The 22324-nt window shown below is 45.4% G+C and overlaps 1 protein-coding gene across 1 annotated transcript; it reads left to right on the forward strand.

The window, feature by feature from the left end:
• Positions 1-565: 565 nt before the first annotated feature.
• Positions 566-6858, forward strand: LOC110325860 (dehydrogenase/reductase SDR family member 2, mitochondrial-like). Its single transcript, XM_021204011.1, has 8 exons — positions 566-708; positions 1961-2138; positions 3184-3285; positions 4541-4611; positions 5397-5448; positions 5960-6094; positions 6420-6475; positions 6747-6858. Exons 1-8 carry the CDS (start codon positions 566-568, stop codon positions 6856-6858), a joined length of 849 nt encoding a protein of 282 aa, XP_021059670.1.
• Positions 6859-22324: the final 15466 nt, after the last annotated feature.

Raw genomic sequence — 22324 nt, forward strand, 5'->3', positions numbered from 1 at the left:
TGAGGGAAGCAACTTGCTTGTTAGACATGCTGGTAAGTTTACTATCCCTGACAAATGGGTTGTCGCTGTTGTTTGGGGGAGGAAGCTGAGGGGAGAGGAATGGTTGGAAACTGAAGATACTGAGAAGAAACAAGTTCAATGCTCAAGGGCTTGGGAAGTAGCCCAGAGTACCTACCTACCATATATTAGGCCCTGGGTTTGAGCCTTCAAAGAAAATGAAAATTTCAATGCTTGGATAAAGGATGTACGGTAAGAAGTCTGAAGGTGATACTAGGAAGCATCCTGTAAGGATTTTCCTTATTGGAGGAATGAAGGCAGGCCAGGCAAGTGTCTCTTGGGCATCTTTCCAGAGCATGGCCCTATGCCCAGTTACGTACTATGCTGTGGCTCCTGATGGGGAAGCCTGCCTTGAGCCTACGTTGCAGCAAGGACGTGAAGAGCTCTGTGCTTTTCTAGAAAGTTTGGAGGATGGTGGAACACCCGTCAGGGACCTCATGGAGTGTCCAGAAGAGAGCATGTCCCAGTGTGGTCCGTAACCGTGATGGTCTTCACAGGTGTTTCTTCAATGGCTGCCATATTTGTGTCTATCCCACGGGCCTTTAGGGGCTATCTGTGTCCACCTCTCTCAGTAAGGAGGTTCAGCAAAAGAGCAGATGAGAATCGTTCCCTGGCTGGTAAAGTGGCTGTGGTCACTGGTTCTACGAGAGGGTGAGTGACTGGAAGTATTGGCTGGCTTGTTACCAGGAGGCGTTGCCATGGTCTCCAAGGACACACACACCTTGTGCATCCCAGCTTCCCCCACAACTATTACACAGGCCTGGTGTTTAACTCTGTATCTCAACAGCTTTCCTTAAAGTATCTGGTTTCTGAATCCCACGAAGAGTGCGGAGTCCAAATGTAGTCTCTTACCACTGTCGGTAGGACAGTCCCTCGATAATCAAGATTTTACCACCACAACAGCACATCTGCCTCCCTGTCTTTCATACCAACACGGCCACTGTCTTGCAAATCCTCTGCTAAGAGAAAAGAGCCTGACACCTATCGTGCCTCAGACGCAGAGGACATTGTCATCATACTTTCTATGGCAACAGGACTGTCTTACCACCAGCTTAGAATGGTCTATGATCCCTCACCCTGGTACACGCAGCCCCCCCCTTCCAGTTGTCCCCTGGCTCCCATATTGCTGTGCAGTTCGTAATAAGTTCTTGCCATCCCCTGATGGAGGGCGATCATCGACCTCTTGATCTTTTATGGTCTCAACATCACTAACATATTTAAAACTGCTTAGAATCACCAGGGAAAATGAAGGAACTAGACTTTCCAGGCCCCTGTGATGGCTTACATCTTTTTGTGTGCCCCCAATTCTCAGTATTCATAACACATAAAACACATTTAAAATTCCCAGCTATCTAGGTTATTCTGACAAGATGCTGGGCACACGCCTCTTTCCTCTTCCTTGATCATAGCTGTGTAACCAATACCAGTCAAGAGTCTTCAGACCTCCTCAGTGGTAGGAGACCTAGAGGGTAGCGCACTCTCCAGGAGAGAAGTTTAAAATTTTCAGCCCAGAGGGCAGGCAATAGGTCTAGAGAGAGTCTTATCCATGCCAGCCTGGGGCTGGGAGAGAGTGGCCACGCTGAGTAGTTAGGATCGTAGGCTCCATTGTCAACAAGGCTATGACTCTTCTGATGGAACATGACTTTTCAAAGTTCCTTTTAGTAAAACCATAAAGACATCTTCATTTATATAATATACTTATCACACATATATCTGTGAGAATGGAATGAGCAGACTGTGAATGACTGGCATGTGGCATGTGCTCACCGATCGCTCTGGCCTGCTACTGAAGACTTGGAAGCCACTTCTGGGTGACATGAGGGAAACATAGTCATCAGGGTCTGTCTGGGAACAAGACAGAGAGGGCTGAAACCATCATCACCATCTCCTCTTCTGCCGACAGGATTGGCTTTGCCATCGCCAGGCGTCTGGCCCAGGATGGGGCGCATGTGGTCGTCAGCAGCCGGAAGCAGGAGAATGTGGATGAAGCAGTGACCATATTGAAGGAGGAGGGGCTGAGTGTGACTGGCACCATGTGCCACGTGGGGAAGGCTGAGGACCGCCAGAACCTTGTGACCACAGTAAGGAGCTATAGGCTGGGGCAGATGAAAGGACACAGGTCTAATCCTGGCTCGAGGGAATCGGGGTCTCTATGTCTGTAAATAAAGCCAATCCCACATTCTCAGGATAGTGAGATGTGACTGAAAGACTTCCCGACAGGTAGGAACAGCTGTGCTGCTCATACTAAGCAAAGAGACAACTGAGGATCTTGCCTAAAACCTCCCAGGGCTGGAGCTGTCAAATCCCCAAGTGATCTGTCTCCACGATAAAGTCTGAGCAGTGTAGCCCTGGCCCAACATAGATTGTATTGCTAATCCATTAGACTAGCTTCTGAAATAGGAGCTCCATCCAGGGTAAGCTCCTGCTGTAACCACCCCAGAAGAAATGAGTTGTGAGGTGGGATCTGAAGGAACATGGAACAGGTAGGGCCTATAGTAAACAAAGGAGGCGCCTTCCAGATCAAAGGAGACAGCAGAGAAGGAATTAACTAGAAACGGAAGAGCTGAGAGCAAAGGTCTGGAAGAAAGGGACCCAGAGACCAATGAGACACCTTACAGGGCAGAAACTATATGCATCCCAGGAGACAAGAGACACCATTTTATTCAGTCTCTGTCAGGATTTGGTTCCGGCCTGGCCCAGCCCCAGGATGGCCAGTTATCACTGCTATAGTTGGCTGTGGTCACAATACCTGACAGAAACAAGTTAAATAAAGGGTTATCTTGGATTGTGGTTTCTGTCCATCATAGCGATGGCTGGGGAGGCATGGGTGTGGAAGTATGTGGCCAAGTCTGTTCCCATCACAGTACACCAGCATGCAGGAAGTGTGGCAGGTACTGTGGGCCGGTGTAACCTTCAAAGGACTGGCATCAATTTTGATGACTGACCCTGTGCCAGCTAAGCTCCACTTCCTAAAGATCCATAGCTTCCCCAAACAGTGCAATAGCCGGAGAACAAACATTCAAAACATGAACCTGTGGGGATATTTCTGATTCAAAACATAGTGGTGGTTTTCTTTGGTTCTTTACCCCATTCCTTCACCTCCATTCCCGATCATTTGCTCTGCAGGCCCTGAAGCATTCTGGGGGCATTGACTTCCTTGTGTGTGTGGCCGGAGTCAATCCTCTGGTGGGAAGCACCCTGGGAGCCAGTGAACAGATCTGGGACAAGGTGAGCAGAGTACCTCACACAGTGTAAATGGTGCAGACATCCACTCGTGACTCTAAGAATGAATGTGCCACACCATGCCTGAGTTTCCAATAGCTGTGTCAGCATTGGCTTGGGGGGATGAAGATGGGGGCTTACCTGATTCAGACCCAGGCTCTACCAGGTTCCAGTAGAACATGTTGAATCTCCTTGTGCTGATCTCCGCTCCTAAGTCCTGAGATGGCAGGAAATGATTTCTGGGTCTGTCTATGGCAGAGATGCTCTGGCTCAGGTTTATAAAATGTTACAACCTGGATCAATTGGCCTCTCTGTGAATCCTTTAGTTTGGCTGTTCCAAGGAGCATCTCTGGGAGCTCAGAGGGTCACCTCATCTGTGCAGAGATACGGTGGACGGATGGGATTCTCCCCCAGTTCTGTCATCCCAGATGGAAGTCACTGAGTACTCAGGGAGCTCCTATTGCCTCTGCAGATCCCATCCCTGTTATCCCGAAGAGCCCACCTGTGACTAGTCATGTCTGAGCCCCATCCTGTTCCTAGCGGCAAGGAATGGGCCCGTGATGTTAATGCACCAATCCCTTCCTGTGGGCTACCCCTCCATTTCCTCTTGGTAGACTTTGTCCTATGTTTCCCTCTGTGGTTCTCATGTTCCCTGGCTCTTCTTGATCTGCCTTCCAGTCCCTCCACCTCACCCTCCAACCACATACAGGCTTTCCCAGTTCTTTCCTTATTTTTATAGATGACCAGGGTTTGAGTTCCAACACTGCAAAAAGGCTTAACCCAACCTAACCCAACCAAAATATTATCCCAGATAATTAGTATATGAATGAACAACACCAGCCCTGGTTCCTGACACTCTTGAGGTAGGCTAGGTGCTGAGTACAGACTTCTTTTCTCTCACCCAGTCTTCCTTTCATTAAGTCACTGATAACTAACTTCCTCACCCTCACTTCCCTGTGCTTCCCCAGCCTTTCCTCTGGAAGGCAGTGGTGGAGATTGTGTGGGAGCTGACAATGAGAAGGGTTTATTACTATTATTGGCATTATCCTTAGGCCACACAGTCTGGTAATTCTCTGAGGCTTAGAGAGCTCAGGGGCCTCAGAAGCATGGGTTCCTTCAGACAAACTCTGACCCTCACACACAGTGAAAGGACTCAGTGTCTCAGCTTCCTCCCCCACTCACGGAGCTTCATTCCTGGTCTGGGCCCCAGACAGTGGTGTCCATCTCCCCAGCCCAACCTCTGTATTATTTGGGATTTCAGATCCTGGATGTAAACGTGAAGTCCCCAGCTCTGTTGCTAAGCAAGGTGCTGCCCTACATGGAGAACAGAGGGTAAGTGCGTGTGGGAGCTGGTGGGGGCCCACATAGGTTAATTTTTACTCACAGGAAATGCTTGGGTAGAGGCCGAGGTAGTTAAAGATGTATTGGGATGTGTCCATGTGTGTGACAGGTGTGTCATTTGGGACAAGTCTTGTTTCTAGACCTGCTGTGTCCTGCAAAGACATGACTTGTGATGTCCTTTCTGGGATGAGAACAAGGCTTGCCTTCCATATCCTCAAAGGACCTTTCTCAGGCCCTATGGCATTCATCTCAGGGACCTTGCTTTTTGTGACATCTGTAATGATGAAGGGTTCAGAGTGAAGCAGTCTAGGGTCCCCATCTCTCCCTCTTGCCTTCCATTGTAGGCCATCTCACTTGTTTCTCTCCTGGTCAAAGGCACCACGAACGCCTCCCTCTGACCTGCTACACAGCCTGCCCCTTCTGTGTATCCCATGGTTACACAGGGCTGGTTAAAGCTTGGGACTCCTTGGTGACTCACTGACTCCACAGAGGTCCCTCCAACATCTGAACATTACTTGAGCTTTACCTTCTGGGTATGCTACCTCACTTTGGGGGCCCTGTCTAAGGGTTACCACTCTGGCTGTATTTATTGGGTGGCAGTGACTTTAATGTCCACTAATTTAGATGTCTTATGTCTCAAAGTTCTAGATCGTTGCTAAGCCTTTTACATTTTCACTGTGAACTCTGAACTGGTTTACTCTTAGTGTGAAAGCAGTTTCCTGATTCTTTTAATCAAATGAATCTCTAATTTCACTCTGTATCCCTTTCTCCTCAAGGGGAGGCAGTGTTGTTCTTGTGTCCTCTGGAGTGGCTTATGTACCAGTTCCAGTGAGTATGAGCATCCTCTAGTAAGCTGGGTGAGCGCCAGCTGCCTTGATTTCTTGTGAGACCTTGTAGCGGAGTGTGGGGGAACTGACTGTTGATGCACGTTGAGAGAAATAAACTACGTGTCTCCGGGATGGAATTGTGAATGCTCTAGGTCAGATAGTATGATCTCATTTTACCCCCAAGGAGCAAAAATCTGCCATTTGCCTGTAAGTGAAGCTAGTTTACCTTCCTGCTAGGCTAGGACCCCAAATCTCCTAATTCTAGTGCTCTCACCGACTAGTCAAAAGAACAGTGCAACACTCTGGGTCAAGCTTGGATATACACGACAGCAACTTGATAATGTAGATGAGAACCTGACTCTTTGAAAATACTACCGTTGGGGTGGTGAGGCATAAGGGGAGAGAGTCTGTGTTCAGGCCTACAGTCAGCTACATCTCTGTAGCCCGCAGCCCAGAAACTACCTTTGTTCCAGGAAGATCCCTTCCTACCATATTGATTCTTTGCTTCTCAGAAGCTGGGCGTCTACAACACCAGCAAGACTGCTCTGTTGGGACTCAGCAAGTCTCTGGCTGTGGAGCTGGCTCCGAAGGGCATCAGAGTCAACTGCCTAGTGCCTGGAATTATCAAGACTGACTTTAGCCTAAGGGTGAGCATGACATGAGCCTTCCAATCTCAGTCCCCGCCTCCTACATCATCCTCTCTACAGACCTTCTGGTCCCCTTTTGAGTCAGTCTTCTATCTGAATGGATGCCCACAGAGCCTGGGCATGCAGCGAGATGCCCATTCTAGGATCAGTCTTTGGGCAGCAGTCCCTTACTTTTTCTGCTGAAGGATGAGGGTCTTTTCTTCTTTGAGCAGACATGATCATCCTGTCCTCCATGGAGGTGTGGGTCAGCCATGGTCAGACGCTGGTTCTGCCCTACTGTATCACCAGTCCTCTGCCTGACATTGGTTCTGCAATCTCTCTTTAGGAGAAAACAATGCCGAACATGCTGCCTGACATGAATAAAATCTTCGGAGTGCAGCGGTAGGTCAGGCTTGGGGGTCGTCCGTGCTCTGTGTCTCTCTCTTTCTAGGGAAAATTATTTTTCAATATGAAAAAGACCCCATTCCGGCTGCCATTCTGCTGGCTGCTCTCCCTCTGGAATCCTGGGTTGGGGGCAGGAGGGCAGGTTTGCTGGCAACCACCATTACCCTCCCATTGAGGTTGGTGAATGCTAGGTGCCCCTTGCGGACTGCAGAAGCCCAGGTCAGAGCCCATTAGTGTTTCCTGTGGCCTCATCTCCTCTCTCCCACAGGTTAGGGGAGCCGGAAGAATGTGCCGGGCTTGTATCCTTCCTGTGTTCCTCAGATGCCAGCTACATCACTGGGGAGAACATCATGGTGGCTGGCTTCTCCTCTAAGCTGTGAAGAGAAAGCGTGGATTAGAGACTGGGGTTGAAGTCCTCAAGTGGAAGACACAGGGCTTGGTGGGAAATATGTAGGTGTAGAGCCTTCAAACGTGCTTGGGATCCAGGTCATATAGGGATACTTAGTGAAACACTGAGAAGGAAAGCAGGTGTTTAAAGATTTCATTTGGAATAAATTTGTTTGGACACTTCTGGACATGTTCCTGTTTGCCTCTTAACCTACTGCCCTCTTGACTTACTGCCCTCTTGACCCAGATGAGTCATCTTTGGGTTATTATTATTCTCCTTTCTTACTACTGCCACTCATACCTAACAGTTATTTTTAAAAATCCCTCCCTCTCTTCCTTCATTCCTTTTCTATGAAGCTAGAAATCAGGCAGGAGTCTTTCCATCTATTCTTCTAGACCTACCCTTTCCTTGGTGTTGCCTCTATGCCCTGGGACAATCTGTAGATACTTCAAGTCCTTTGGCCTCTGGCTTCCAAGTGAGTTTGGTCAATTGGAGGCAGACTGGGAATCAGGCAAGGATGAGGTCACAGAATGTATTTCTCAGGCTCCTTTCTTGTCCCTCTGCCATGTCTAAGGCATTCTGTCTGCCAAAGGAAGCTTTTGTCAGATGGCATCCTTTACACAGGTAACTTTCCAGAATTTCTTATGTTTTTCCTTCTTGCCTAGATGTGGTGATGGCTCTTTACCTTGTGGAGCGCTAACTAAATATTAACCACTCATTTGTAAAGACTGTAGAGATCATCTTAAGATTGTCTTTTTATTTCATATTTACATTGTATAGTGATAAAATCAAAGCAGAGTGTGACTCTTCCAGGGAAGATGTAAGATGTCCATTCTCCCTAGATGGGACACCAATTACAGGCCAAAGAGGCGACTTCATGCAAGTTCAGCAAGGTAAACCATTGAGTTTGCTGGGGTTACTTCCAGGAGCCTGGCTGACTCAAAGACAGGAGGTGCATCACCTCTGCCATGGGTGATGACTCTCCGAAGAGGCATCCCAGCTTGCTGGCTGCTCAGAGTCTCCCCTTCTTAGCAATTGTTACTGCTTATGAAGCTTTAGGGAGGGGCCTTGTGAAACTTGTAATTCTTTTGAGCTTCCTGAGCCATGCAAGTTGTATGAACTTTCCTCCTCCCTCCAGCAGGAAGTGTTTCAGTTGAGAAGAAATGGATACATAACACCAGATGATGAACATATCCTTGCCTCAAACATTTATCTTTCATTGTGGTGGAAACACCCAAAATACTTTCTCTCCTCTAGCTACTTTGAAACAATGTAGTGTTACTAGCTGTTATTATACTGTAGCACAACAGAATAACAAATTTTATTCCTTCTATCTAACTCCAACTTAACACTCGCAGGCAAGACAATCCTATTTCCCACTCTCCTACTTTTCTAGCTCCTGGAAACCATTATTCTAGTCTCTGACTTTATGAAGTGGAGTATTTCAGATTGTACACAGAGGAAATTGCATCGTATTTGTCTTTTTTTAAAATTAATTAATTTCTTCTCATCTTCCTTTCTCCTCAGAAAAAGAGAGGCCTCCCATGGATATAAACTAGCCTTGGCATAGGAAGTTGTAAGACTAGGCACATCTTCTCCTATTGAGGTTAGACAAGACGGCTAAGTACTGGGAAAGGGTCCAAAGTCAGGCAACAAAGTCAGAGACAGCCAGCCCCAGCCCCTGCTGTTAAGTCCTACATGAAGACCAAGCCAGACAACTGTTATATATATATATATATGCATAGGGCCTAGGTCAGTCTGTTGTACGCTCTCTGGTTGGCAGTTCAGTCTCCATGAGCCTCTATGGGCCCAGGTTAATTGATTCTGTAAGGTTTCTTTCGGTGTCCTTCACTCTTCTAGTTCTTATGATGCCTTCTCCCCTTCTTGTGTAGGGTTTCCCAAGCTCTAACTAATGTTTGGCTGTGGGTCTCTGCATCTGTTTCTATCAGTTGCTAGGTGAAGCCTCTCTGATGATGGTTGTGCTAGGTTCCTGTCTGCAAGATCACAGAATATCATTAACAGTGTCTGGGTGGGCTCCATCTCATTGCATTGGTCTCAAGCTGGACCAGTCATTGGTTGGCCATTTCCCTCCATTTCTGCTCCATCTTTACTCCTGCATATCTTGTAGGCAGGACAGATTGTAGGCCAAAGGTTTTGTGGCTTGTTTGGTGGTCCTATCCCTCCATTGGAAGTCTTTCCAGGTTACAGGAGATAGCTGGTTCAGGCTCCATATCCCCCATTGCTAAGATTTGTAGCTAGGGTCACCCTCATAGATTCTGGGAAATTTCCATTGCTCTAGATTTCTACCTCATCACAGAAAAGCTCCTTGACCCAGATTCCAGTTGTCTCTCCCAGTATTCTCTCCCTCTGTCCTCTCTGCACCTGATCCCTTCAGTTCCCATCCCCATTCCCTCCCTAGGCTATCCTCCCCTCCCAGGATATTTATTCTATTTTCCCTTCTCAGTGAGATTTTTCTGTCCACCTTAAGCCCTCCTTGTAACTTAGTTTCTTTGGATCTATGGACTGTAGCATGGTTATCTTTTATTTTACAGCTAATATCTGCTTATAAGAGAGGACATACCATATTTTGTCTTTCTGGGTCTGGGTTATCTCAATCAGAATGATCTTTTTTAGTTCTATCATCTTGCCTCAAGTTTCTTTGTAAAAACAGCATAGGACACTGATCATCTGCAAATAGTGTGTGGGTAGGTGTGCCACAGCAGTCCATCTGTCTTCACACTGGCAGGAGCCTTTTCTATGGGGCTGTGACAGGAACCTGGGAACCTTTGGAAGGCTGAGCTGGAGCTGAAGCCTTGGCCTTAGCTGGAGCTTTGGCCTCTGCCTTGGTCTGAACTTTGGGCTTTGGTTGGCAGAGCCTGTGACCCTTGGCCATGTAGCTTGGAATCTGCTTCCCAAGCTTGGGGTGAGCAATGAAAGCCAGGCAGCTGAGTTTGTGGCTGGGGCCCTTTGGCATCTTGGGCTTGATGGCCTGAGGCTTCACAAGGGCCTTGATGGCCTCTGCGAGTGCACTCACTGCCTTTAAATTGTTGGTCTGCATCTTCTTCAGGCTTTTCTTGCTACACTCCTTGGCATAGCAATGTTCTTCAGGAACTTGGGGTCAACCCCCTTAAGAAATTTGTATTTTTGTGACAGGGGTTTCTTGATGCCATTTCTGTGCCATTTGCAGAACTGGCTGTGTGTTATTGTTCTTGGACTTGGCCATGTCTGCATGGTAACCTGACCCTCCCCCTGGTTCTTTTTCTTTTTCTTTTCTTTTCTTTTCTTTTCTTTTCTTTTCTTTTCTTTTCTTTTCTTTTCTTTCTTTCTTTCTTTCTTTCTTTCTTTCTTTCTTTCTTTCTTTCTTTCTTCCTTTCTTCCTTTCTTTTTTAGTTAATTTTCTATCCAGCCATTTCACTGAAGGTGTTTATCAGTTGTGGGAATTCCCTGGTAGAATATTTGGAGTTACTGATATATATCATCATATCATCTGTAAATAAAGATACTTTGACTTCATCCTTCCCAATTTGTATCACCTTGATATCCTTTAGTAGTCTTATTGCTCTAGCTAGATCTTCAAGTTTTATATTGAGTAGATATGGAGAGAGCGGACAGCTTTGTCTTGTCCCTGATTTTAGTGGAATTGCTTAAAGTTTCTCTCCATTCAATTTGATGCTGGCTTGCTGTATAGTGCCTTTCTTATGTTTAGCTATGTTCTTTGTATTCCTGATCTCTCCAAGACACATTTGGGCATCTGAGTTTGGGATGATTATAGGTCTGGGTGCTGATTTCTGTGTTTGTCTCTGTTGGCCGGGTATTTTGTTCCTTGGTTTCTGGTTGTTCTTTGGTCTTCTGGGCTTTGTAGCCTGGATTTAAGGTGGCCTGCTTGGCCTCTAAACCACTAGGGCATCCATGACCAGGTTAGGGGCTTGACTTCTAGCACCTTCCTTGGCCTTTGGTGCAGCAGGGGGTCTCTGTTCTTCTGACTGGTCTGGCCTGTATCTGAGCATCTGGATTCTGCTGGAATTAGGGGCAAGGAGCCCTGCCAGGCATGGGGATGAGGTGGGGAGGGTCTTGGGGAGCTGAGTCTAGGGAGTGACACAGTTCAGCTGGCAGGGACTCACTCACCTGTCCTTTTGACTGGTGTGGCCTGCACCTGAAAAGCTACAGTCTCAAAAGTTGGGACTTTTAAGCCCTTGTTAATGGGATTAGTATTCTTAGAAAAGAGGATCAAGGGTGCTGTCTGACCTATTCTACCTTCCAACATGAATGGATACAGAATTTGTCCTCTCTGGTGACCATGGTAACAAGGTGCTATCTTGGGAGCAGAGAGTGAGCTCTTTTCAAACATAGAATTAGCTGGTGCCTCGAGCTTGAATTTCCAAGGTTACATATCTATGGGAGAATTTCTATTGTTTATAAAATTTCCAAAATAAGATCTTTTGATAGTAGAAAAGTCAAATGAGGGTGTTCTCCCCTCCTACCTCTGCTCTAGCGAGGCTTCCCTCCCATCTTGAAGTCTAACACCTGTCAGCCATTCTTTCTATCATGCTTCTCCAACTCCCCCAGTGGCAAAAGCAAACCAGAGTTAATGACCTGCTACACCAGATACCATAGGTGTCAGCAAACTGTTCAGCCCTGCAAACAATTCAGGCGCCTTTTAATGTTGTCCTGTTGCTTGGGACTGTGCTGTTAGCTGTAGACCCTTACAGAGAGCAGGTGTGCTGTCCATGGTTTTCCTTCCTAGTGCCTGAGAGACCAGAGGTTCTCCCTAGTGGCTTCTCCTTAGTACCCATGCTGCACTGCTCTCTTGGGTGATGGGAGCAGGCTGGCAGTCCTGTTAGCCCCCTTCTTCCCTGGTTTGGAAGCTCTTCGCTGCCATTTCCCTCCTACATCAGGAAGGATGCTTGGGTTCCCAGAGCTCCTGATGACTTTGTTGTTGTTGTTGTTGTTTTCTGGACACTCTGTTTCCTTTTTGTTTATAAAACTGCCTTTACTCTATACCAGGAAAGGTACTTGACATTTGGAAGTAGGCAGAAGAAAGAACAGGGCATTTATATTGTAGTGTTGGGATAGGCTTTCTAATTCTCTGGGCAAAGTGTGTGTTGTTTTGAGATGCAAACACATTCTCTCTACCGGGACAGATGACCCCTAAGGTTATGTTTTGTTTTTGTTTTTTGTTTGTTTGTTTGTTTGTTTTAAACTGGACATCAACCAGTTTCGTGTCTGACCTCACAATCTTATTCTAACATTCTCTATAACTACTTAGCCTTTCACATGCCTTTAAATTGGTTATAGCGACATTTTTGTTCATTCCCTAGAGAGTGGGTCAAGTAAAATTTTGACACCAGCTGGTTTTATGTGTGTACGAGGTATGTGATGTCATCTTTTTTTAAAATTACAGCTTGGTGCTGTTTTATAATGTGCAGGGGCAAATGCAGAATGTTACAGTCCTGCAGGAGAAACATTTTTATTAATTATGCTGTTAATCTTCATCCTTCCCACTGTTTACCTTTCATAGGAGAAGGTATTTTTCCTTCCATTTTGAAATGAGAAGACTCTCCCGCAGTCCCTTACCATTCCATAGCTGCCACACAATATTCTATTTCCCTGACAATGTCGTTTAAAAAGTTGCCTCAGACCTAACATCTGAGGTTGTACATAAGAAACATCAGGAGAGTGTCAAGTTGATGTTGGATAAGTGCAAAAGTTTCATGCCTGGGAATTTTTACTGACAACTTTACTGCAAAATTTTGACCCCTGCTAGGCTCCACTAGCCTTTCACGTCAGCCAGCTTAATGAGCTCTCGGAGTAAGTGAATACTTCCAGCTGCTACAATTCTGCCTATACTTTCTCTACCATCACCATAGAAACAAACCTCTCACTTTCGTAGGAGCAATCATGTTATAATGAAGAAGACCGCATAGTACAATTAATGAGCTGGCCTGCAACACGGTAGAAGTTGAAGGAGGAAGAGATGGAGTGGTGGTGGGGACAGGTAGAGCATGACTGTGCAGACAGTCGAGTCTTGCTGTCTTGCTGTATGAGCCTGACTCTGGCTGAAGACTCCCAACAGGGCAAGGGTGAAATGTTGAGCAGAATATTTACCAATAGTTTTTTGGTTTCCCTCCAGAGGGAGGGATCAGCAAAGGGTCCTTTCAGTTTGGTGTCATAATCCCAAGAAGGAACTGATTCTAAGTGTCAAACATCATGCGGGGGACGATCACTTGAAAATCAAAATTCCAAACCACTGAAGATTGAGAAGTCATAGGTACAGGAAGGTGGGCTGATAAAGACAGATTGGCAGGAGAAAATAAACATGTTTAATGGCATGGATGTAGAGGATGGGCAGATGTCTCCAAATTCTGGTTTGACCTTTCCCACTTCCTTTTGTGACAAGGACTGACTAAGGAACAATAGGGACCAAAGGGAAGAACTTGAGAAGCCAGAAGGCACGTAAAAAGAGAGGAGTTATAACCTATAAACATGTCCAGACACTGGGTCAACAACCATCAAACTGGGCTTTGCACAGAAGGAAAAGCAACCTCAAATGCAGACAATATGACATTCTTAGCTATGTCCTAACATGAAGAAATAAGATTGTCCTTGTCAGATCACCCTAATCAAAAAATACTCTATGTAGGGTATGTAGTGATGTCTCAGGGATTAGGAGTGTGTGCTGCTCTTGCAGATGACAGGGGTTTACCTCAGGTGCTCACACCCACCTGTAACTTTAGCTCAGGGGATCTGATACCCTCTTCTGGACTTCCCCTGGCACCCACACTCATGTGCACATACTCTCTACATATACATAATATCTTTCTTTTATTATTTTATAATAAAATTATTCAATAAGCCCACTAGAAAATGCCTGTTAATTAAGACTCCCAGGAAACCCATGCTCCCTCCTGAGTGTGCACTTTCACAGTAAGCAAGCTTTGCTTGTTATTCTTGGCTCTGTCTCATGTATGAATTCTTTCTCTGATGGTGACAATATCCTGAAGATCACACACGTATGTCCCCTGATCTGTCTGCTTATCTCTGAGACCTCCCCGGTCTCCCACCAGGAGCACTTTTATGGTCTGGTACTTCAGTCATTTGAGTGGTGGGTGTATCCCTTAGCATGGAAATTAGATTGTGCTCATTACAGGTCCTCTGGAGGTTGTCCTGGCAGCTCTCTCAGACTGAACTAGTTTGGATTAGCCCACCAGAAGAGGAACTTTTGGTCTTCAGATACCCTATCATCAACGATACACAAGATAAGTGTGGGTCAGAAATGTAGACAGGCCATGTAGACAGTGCACTGGACCACTTCCATATATTATATTGGAAGACGGTGTAAAAGGTGAGATTTAACAAGCAAACAAAGATACTGTGAAAAATTATAAACTCTTACTGTTGCTTTAGTGAATAATGGGCAAATAATGATAAACACTACATAAAGTATAGAGGAGAAAAATTATTTCCTGCTCAAACTTTGTACATTTTTAAACTAAGACTTCCTGTTTTAAAAAAGACAGACTAATATGAGAAAAGCAAACAGTTTAGTGACATGTATGTCTAATGTAGGGAGTTAGGGAACATTTACAGTAGATTCCTAAGATTACCTTAGACTGTACACTTTACACACTCCCTATTATGGGAAACAAGGCCGGAGGGTATGAGGAAAGGCCCGTGTGGCAAAGGTAAGACCGATGAGACTAACATGTAAATCACATCTTTCTACAAGTCAGCATTCTCTGTGACCTCATTTCCCCACAGTGCGGAGAGCAGACACCTCGACAAGTTGGGATTTCTTGTAATGGTTAAAGGTGTAATGTCTTTTTAAAAAATTAAATATGTATATTTCTATTTTTAAAATTAAGACATAATTGCATTATTTCCCCTTCTCTTTCCTCCTTCCCACCCCTTCCATGTACCCCACCTCCCCCTCTACCCTCTCTCTTTTTTAAATTATATATATGTGAAAAATGCGAAGCTACAGAAATGCAACCTGGTTAGTCTGCTTGTTGTTCCTTGTATGTATCTGACCTCAGAAATGACCACTTGAGATCGGACAGCAGGTTTCATTTATCCCTGGGAATAACTCAGCACTCATTAGTTCTTTCTTAGGAGTGGGGCCCTGTTGCCGGAAAAATCCAGCGCCAGACCCTGTGCCAGGTGATCTCACTTGCTTGGTCTCTTGGCCCGCCAACTCGCCAGCCCTGCTAGGCCACACGGCTCCTACCAGGCCATCTCTCAGACAGACCCTCAAGTTCCTCTCGTTTTCATTCAATGTCCCATGCACCTCTGCTTAGCCATCTCAACACCTAATTACCCGGTAGAATCAAGACTCTTAATGCTTAATTAGCCAATCAGATTTATGTATCAATAATAACACAATTTACAAGATGTCAATACAATAATTTCAGAGCCAAATGATAATGATAAATCTTTATCTAATCTTTTGATAACACCATGTCAGCCTCCATTCTGATTCTCTCTCTCTCTCTCTCTCTCTCTCTCTCTCTCTCTCTCTCTCTCCCCCCTCCCTCCCTCCCTTCGTTCGCTCACTCGTTCCACCTCCCTTCTCCTGTCCAATCACAAGCCTCACACTGCCCTAACGTGATTGGACAGGGAAAATCCTGCAACATGAGATTTTTCCCTTCCACAATAACACGTCTGACAGAACATGGTCCAAAAATGAAGTTGTGTGAAGAGAATTCTGAGTACTTGTGAGAAAATGTCATGGAAACAAGACAAGAGTTTGGTGACCTCAGTTCTTTCAAAAACATCGAATCATTCTTGAAACGTTCTTTCATGACCCTCCCAGGTGTAGCAGATAGGAATACGTTTACTTCAGATCACTGGTCACCACTGATCCTGTTATTTGTTTGTATGCCTCTATGGAGAAACAGTTTTTTGCCACATGAAGCTCGTCTGTGTGGCTGTGTGCTTTACTCATGCGACTCCTCTTATCCCCAGAGTGTAAGTTGTCTGATGCTCTGAATAACGCTGGCTTTTGCGTGAGACTTTAGTTCACCTACCTCCTTCATCGGCTCCATTTTCCTCCCAGGTCCTACTGCCTCAAGAGTCAACAGGTGTCCACTCTATTGTCATCGACTCCACTGCACGGCAGCCTAAACAGGACATGAACACTTGACAACGTCTTTTTAAAACGCCAACTTTTCGGAGTTTCTCCAGTGTCCACAGTTTTCCACTGCAGTCAGCTCAAAATAATCTTCAAGCCAAAGAGGCATATTTTGGGGTGGTATATTCTAGTCTTGGATTTGAACCAATGTATCCTAAGCTCATGACAAGGAAATTAAATGGGACAGTCAGTACGTGGGAAAGCTTACTGTCTGCTCTACCACTGCTTCTCATCACACTGACAGAAATGATGCTTACAGAGATGAGGCAAATGATGATGGAGGACATACAAGAGTGTTCAAATCTTTCTGGTAGGAGTTGAAACACACAGTGTCTTGGGAAACCAATTTGGCATTATGAATGAAAACCCTTAATCTATTCAGTCCAAGATTTCTACTCAGCAGTCTTTCCAAAGACATAATTCTTAAAGGCTAGGTGTGGAGTCATAAAATAAAAACATCAGAAATAGCCTAAATGCTTATATAAATTATCAGAAAAAAATATCAGAAAAGCCTAAATTTTTACGTAAATATGGGTAGCCTCCCCAGTCCCCTGCGAGTCCGCTCACTTCACCTCAGCCATGCCATTCTCTTGGTTGTCTCTTATTGGGTTAAGCTGAGGGCATGTTAGGATAATCTCATGTGCTGGACTCTCTTCGGAACATTCTCCCCTCAGACATCAAGTTGTTAACTTTACCTTGTCTTTGTTACTTTTCTATTGCTGTGAAGACACAGGATTAAAGCAACTTATAAAAGAAAGAATTTAACTGGGGCCTTGCTTACCTTTTCCATAGAGTGAGTCCATGACCATCATGGCAAGGAGCGTGGCAGCAGGCAGGCAGCAATGATCCTAGAGCCATAGCTGAGACTTTACATTTTATCAGCAAGTTGGAGGCAGAGGGCAAGACTGGACCTGGCATGGACTTTTGAAATCTCGAAGTTCACCCCTAGTGCCACACCTTCTCCAACAAGGCCACACCTGCTAATCCTTTCCAAACAGTTCAAACCTGTGAACCTGTGGGGCCATTTTTATTCAAACTGCCACAATCTCATCCAGGTCTTTATTCAAATGTAATTTTTACAGTGACCCCTTTATAAAGATGCATATCTTGTCTATATTCCTTTTTTTTTTTTTTTTTTGCCTTCATTTTTCTTTCTGGCGCTTAGCACTATCTAATATTCTACGAACGACCTCAATTTCAAGGCAATCTATCTATAAAGTTCATCATTGTCTAGTATCCTTGAAAAGGGTTTTAAAATTTAAAGTTCAATTAAATGCTACATTTCATTGAACTGCAAGTTATTGCATGTTTCCAAAAATAAGACAGAAAGAAGGACCTGTCATTCAAATAAGATTAAAAAGGGTACGTGCAGAGGCTGCCAAGATGGTTCATTGGGTAGAGGTGCTTGTTGCCAAGCCTGGTGACCTAGGTTCAATCCCCAGGACTCACTAAAGAGTTCCAATGTCTACTAGACTTTTAGGGGTCTGAATTATCAGTGAAATGTCAAGGGAGACAAATGAGGTCTGATGTTTTCTCAGCCTCAGAGGCAGCCCTGGAGTCCCTCTCATAAATTGAGTCAACAGCAAGCGGTTTACTAAAGAAGTCTGGTCTCTAGAAGGGACTCTTTCCCCATATCCCTCCAGGAATTTCCGGGGAGGGCAGTGTGAAACAGAGAACTTCTATCCATTGGGCAGAACTGCCGGCAGTCATACTGGGTGACTAATATTTCTACTTCCTTGCCAAGAGTAGAGCATCCCGCTCCCCCTGTTTGGGGTGACAGCCGCTACCCATTGACCTTTGCCAGATGACTTTAGCCCAGGTTGCTCTTGTTTTCCTCCCTCTCTTGTATCTGTTGGGGGATGGGTTGCATGTGCTATTCAGACAGAGGTTTCATATTCATGAAGAAAAAAAGGCTTGAGATGGAAACGGGATGGATGGAATAATGTCATCACACTTGGATCCTCCTCTTTCAGAGCTTGTAAATGTAGTTGTGGCATATTAAGTGGATTGGTCTGGCACTTTAAGTAGAAGGTGTGCTGAAGAGCTAAGGGATAGGGCACAGCAGACCTATCATCTCTCTGCAAAGCCTTATTTATTTAATTATTATGTATATAAGTGCTGTATTAGGGTTCTCAAGAGTAACAATGTATAGAATGAACCCCTATCTATCTATCTATCTATCTCCCCTGTGTAAACCCCCATCCTCTACCCCCCACAGGGGATGTATTAGAAATGACTTATTGAACCAGCTAATCAAGCAGTGGTTGACTATGAGTGGAAAGTCCAAGAATCCAGTAGTTACTCAGGCTGGGTGTCGCAGCTGGTCTTTAGTGTATCCTGGAATCCCAAAGAGGATTCACTAGGCTCTAACGCCAGTGAAAGAATGGACTTGGTAGGGAGGCAAGAGCAAATAGACAAAGAGCAAAAGCTTCCTCCTCCCGTGTCCTTATATATGCTTCCAGCAGAAGGGTGGGTCTTCCCACCTCAAAAGATCTGGATTAAAGGTGTGTCTTCTACTTTAAAAGATCTAGATTAAAAATTCCCTTTCCACTTCAAATTAAGCAAACGTTCCTCACAGGTGTGCCCCGTGTTGGGGTTTCAGATGTCATGTTGACAACCAAGAGCAGCCACCTTGGGGGGTTTGCCTGCAGGTGTGTCCATGCACCATGTGTTTGTAGTGTTGGTAGAGGCCAGAAGAGCAGATTGGATTCCTGGACTGGAGCTGCAGATGGTTGTGGTGTGTGTGTGTGTGTGTGTGTGTGTATGTGATCATGTGGGAGGTGCTAGGAATCCAACCTGGATCCCCTGGAAAAGTAGCCAACACTCTTAACTGCTGATTACAGCCCCTAAAATTTCTTGTTTGGGGGAAACATTCTTCACCTACTCTGTCTGACCCTACGTATTAATAAAAAACATCTGTTTCACATCTTGGGTACCTACCGAAATAGGAGTTTAAATTCTTCATTCACTAGCCACTGGTTGGTTCAGAAATAGGCCCATAGCTTAGGATGAGCTAGTCCAAAGTCTGACAGGGAAGCAATGGGAGATGGATGCTGGCGTTCATCTGTTTTTCTCTCTTGACCTGGGCTCCCAGCCTGTGGGATGGTGCTGCCCACATAGGTCTTTGGTTCTTGGTTACTCCTCTCTGGAAATGCCTTCACGGACACACTGAGAGGTGTGAGCTCCTACGGAGTTCTAACTCCATCAAGTTGATGATGAAGGTGAGGACCACAGTGATCACAAAAGAAGGAACAAGGTCAGCATTCAGATTTAAGTAAAATTAACTTTGAAAAGATGTAGACAAAGCAAAAGGAGACTCAGAAGGTGCTAGCCCAGCGGTGAGGTGAGAGCCCTTTCTAAGTGGCTGTAGGTCTGCGAGAGGCGGTGAAGTAAGCAACTCTCTGTCAGTGCTGCCTGCCTGTGCTACACAATAAACCCTGACTTGCTTAGAGCTCAGTCAGGTTCCTGGTGCTTACACAGAAGGGTCCTGAGGCAGAGCCTAGCTGTGTGTTTAGCTGTCTACATAGAAGCTGGTCTCCTTTTACTCATCTATGATGGATTCTGCCTGGTCCTGTCTTCTCTCATGTCTGAAGATGATATATTTCTCCAACTTCACTTTTATGGACTTCTTCTTTAAGCTTAACGTTGTTTACAACTTTTGTGTTTCATTGATTTTTTTTGAGAGGTACTCTTCTTTTCTGTTGTTTCTGCTAGTCTGTCTTAATTTCCAAGCCCGTGTACATCTCTAAAATGGTTAGCTCCACTTTAGGTGTGATCCTGACGCTCCTACAGTCTTAATCTACCAACATCCCCCTTGGGTGACTTGCTCCTTCAGGCTTCCTCCTGTTGCTATCTGTACTCCGATTTCCTCAAGACTCTTACTGTTGAGACGGAACTCTCCTGATCTATAGCCCACTGTGTCCTTCAGACACTCTTTAGACGCCTCCAAATCAACATCTCTTAAACTCTCTCATCTCTCTTCCACTGTTTGTCCACTCAAGTACGCTCTTCTCCTACCATTCCAAAATGACTGTAGATGAACATTTGTTTTCGTAAGAAATCTGAGTACCATCCCACACTGTTTCTTTACCTTCTTGCCAGATTCTGTCGGTGAGGTTGTACAGATTTTTCCTCAATTCTGTAACTACATATTTATTCCTACTGTGTTGCCTCGGTTTGATTCAGGACTATGGGAGCTCAGCTCCCTGTGGATGATGGTCCCAGGGCCTGATTTAGGCTCAGAATGTCTTGCTTAGGCTTCTGTTGCAGGTTCTCTTGGTTTCCTCACATCCAACCTTTTCCCTCTTCAATCCTTTCTGCAAACAGGACCAACCATTTCTCCTAAATGTAGACGGGAGCGTATAGCTCCCATTGTCTACCATGCCATTCCATCTTAACCTTTTTCCTAGATGACAATTCTTTGGTTTTTCTGTTCTGAATTCCCAAATTGCCACATCTTCTCCTACCCCATACATTCTCTTTGAAGTTGTTAAATCTGAAGCCTAGGATTAAAGCCCATACCCTACTCCCAAACCCAGCATGAATTATTAGCCTTTCAATTTGTTTTGTTTTTAAGAGTCTCATATAGCTAAGGCTAGTCTTCAATTCTTGATTCCCCTGCAACTGCCTCCTGAGTGAATTATTGGTCTGTGCCTATACCATGCCTGATATATGTGAATTTCTTGTTTTGGGTTTTTGTTTGTTTTTATAAAATTTGATTTTTATTTTTGAATTTTATCTTATCTATATGGGCATTTTACCTGCACGAGTTTGTGCATATACATGCCCAGTGCCTGCAAAGGCTGAAAGAAGCTGTTGGGTTCCTGGAAATGCAGTTATAGGTACCTGTGAGCTACCATATTGGGACTTGAACCCATCTTTTCTGGAAGAAGGGCCACTGCTCTTACCCACCGAGCCACCTCTCCAGCCCAGATGTAACTTTCTTGAAGGAAGAGACCTGACATTATTTTGCAGTGTGTCACCATTGTCTTACTTAGGCTTTTTACTGTTACGATAAACACCATGACTGCTAATATTATGGCAACTTGGCACCAGCTATGGTCATCTGAGGTGAGGGAACCTCAATTGCAAAATTACTTCCTTAGAAGGGGGCTGCAGGCAAGCCTGTAAGGCATTTTTTAACTAGTGATTGATGGAGGAGAGCTCCTTTTGGGCTGGCAGTCCTGACTTCTATAAGAAAGCAGGCTGAGCAAGCCACAGGAAGCAAAACCAGGAAGCAGCACTTCTCACGGTCTGACACATCCTCGGCCTGCAGGGTCCTGCCCTCCTTGAGATCCCGCCTTGGCTTCCCTCAACAGACTGTGATCAGAAGGCAGACGCCAGATCAGGCCTTTCCTCCTCAAGGTACTTTTGGATCATGGTGTTCATTACAGCAATAGTAACCCCGAGACAAACACCATGACTGAAAGCAACTTGGGGGAGGAAAAAGTTTGTCTCACTTTGCAGATTGCCGATCACCCTCAAGGGAAGTCGGGACAGGGACTCGAGGCAGGAGGCAGGAGGCAGAAGCTGAAGTAGAGGTTATGGAGGAATGCTGCTAACTGGTTTGCTCTTTCTCCTCCTCCCCCATCCTCCTCCTCTTCCTTCTCCCTCTCCCTATCCTCCTTGTCCTTCTTCGCTTCACTGACAATGTATTGCAATACTCTAATAGTGCATTACTTTTCCTTTTCAAGAGCTTACATTCCTACATACACTAGGACCACCTTTCTTGTCAGCACCATTGACAGTGGACTGGGCCTTCCTGGATAAGTGCCCTCAGGCTTGCCTATAGGTCTTTTTTTTTTTTTTTTTTTTTAATTAGATATTTTCTTCATTTACATTTCAAATGCTATCCCCTTTCCTGGTTTCCTCTCCCAAAGACCCCTATACCCTGCCTCCCTGCTCCCCAACCCACCCACTCCCGATTTCTGGCCCTGGCATTCCCCTATACTGGGGCATATAATCTCCACAAGACCAAGGGCCTCTCCTCCCATTGATGGCCAACTAGGCCATCTTCTGCTACATATGCAGCTAGAGACATGGGCTCTGGGAGTACTGGTTAACTCACGTTGTTGTTCCTCCTATAGGGTTGCAGCCCCCTTCAGCTCCTTGGGTACTTTCTCTAGCTCCTTCATTGGGGGCCCTGTGTTCCATCCAATAACTGACTGTGAGCATCCACTTCTGTATTTGCCAGGCACTGGCATAGCCTCACAAGAGACAGCTATATCAGGGTCCCGTCAGCAAAACCTTGTTGGCATATCCAATAGTGCCTGGGTTTGGTGGTTGTTTATGGGATGGATCCCTGGGTGGGGCAGTCTCTGGATGGTCCTTC

Source organism: Mus pahari, chromosome 8 (genome assembly GCF_900095145.1).
Source record: "Mus pahari chromosome 8, PAHARI_EIJ_v1.1, whole genome shotgun sequence".
Taxonomy (NCBI): Eukaryota; Metazoa; Chordata; class Mammalia; order Rodentia; family Muridae; genus Mus; species Mus pahari.

Bases quoted from the DNA above. Each gene is read 5' to 3' on its own strand.
- LOC110325860 (XM_021204011.1), top strand. From the start codon at position 566: ATGGCTGCCATATTTGTGTCTATCCCACGGGCCTTTAGGGGCTATCTG. The intron at 709-1,960 runs GTGAGTGACTGG...TTCTGCCGACAG, and splicing joins GTCACTGGTTCTACGAGAGG to GATTGGCTTTGCCATCGCCA. The intron at 5,449-5,959 runs GTGAGTATGAGC...TTTGCTTCTCAG, and splicing joins TGGCTTATGTACCAGTTCCA to AAGCTGGGCGTCTACAACAC.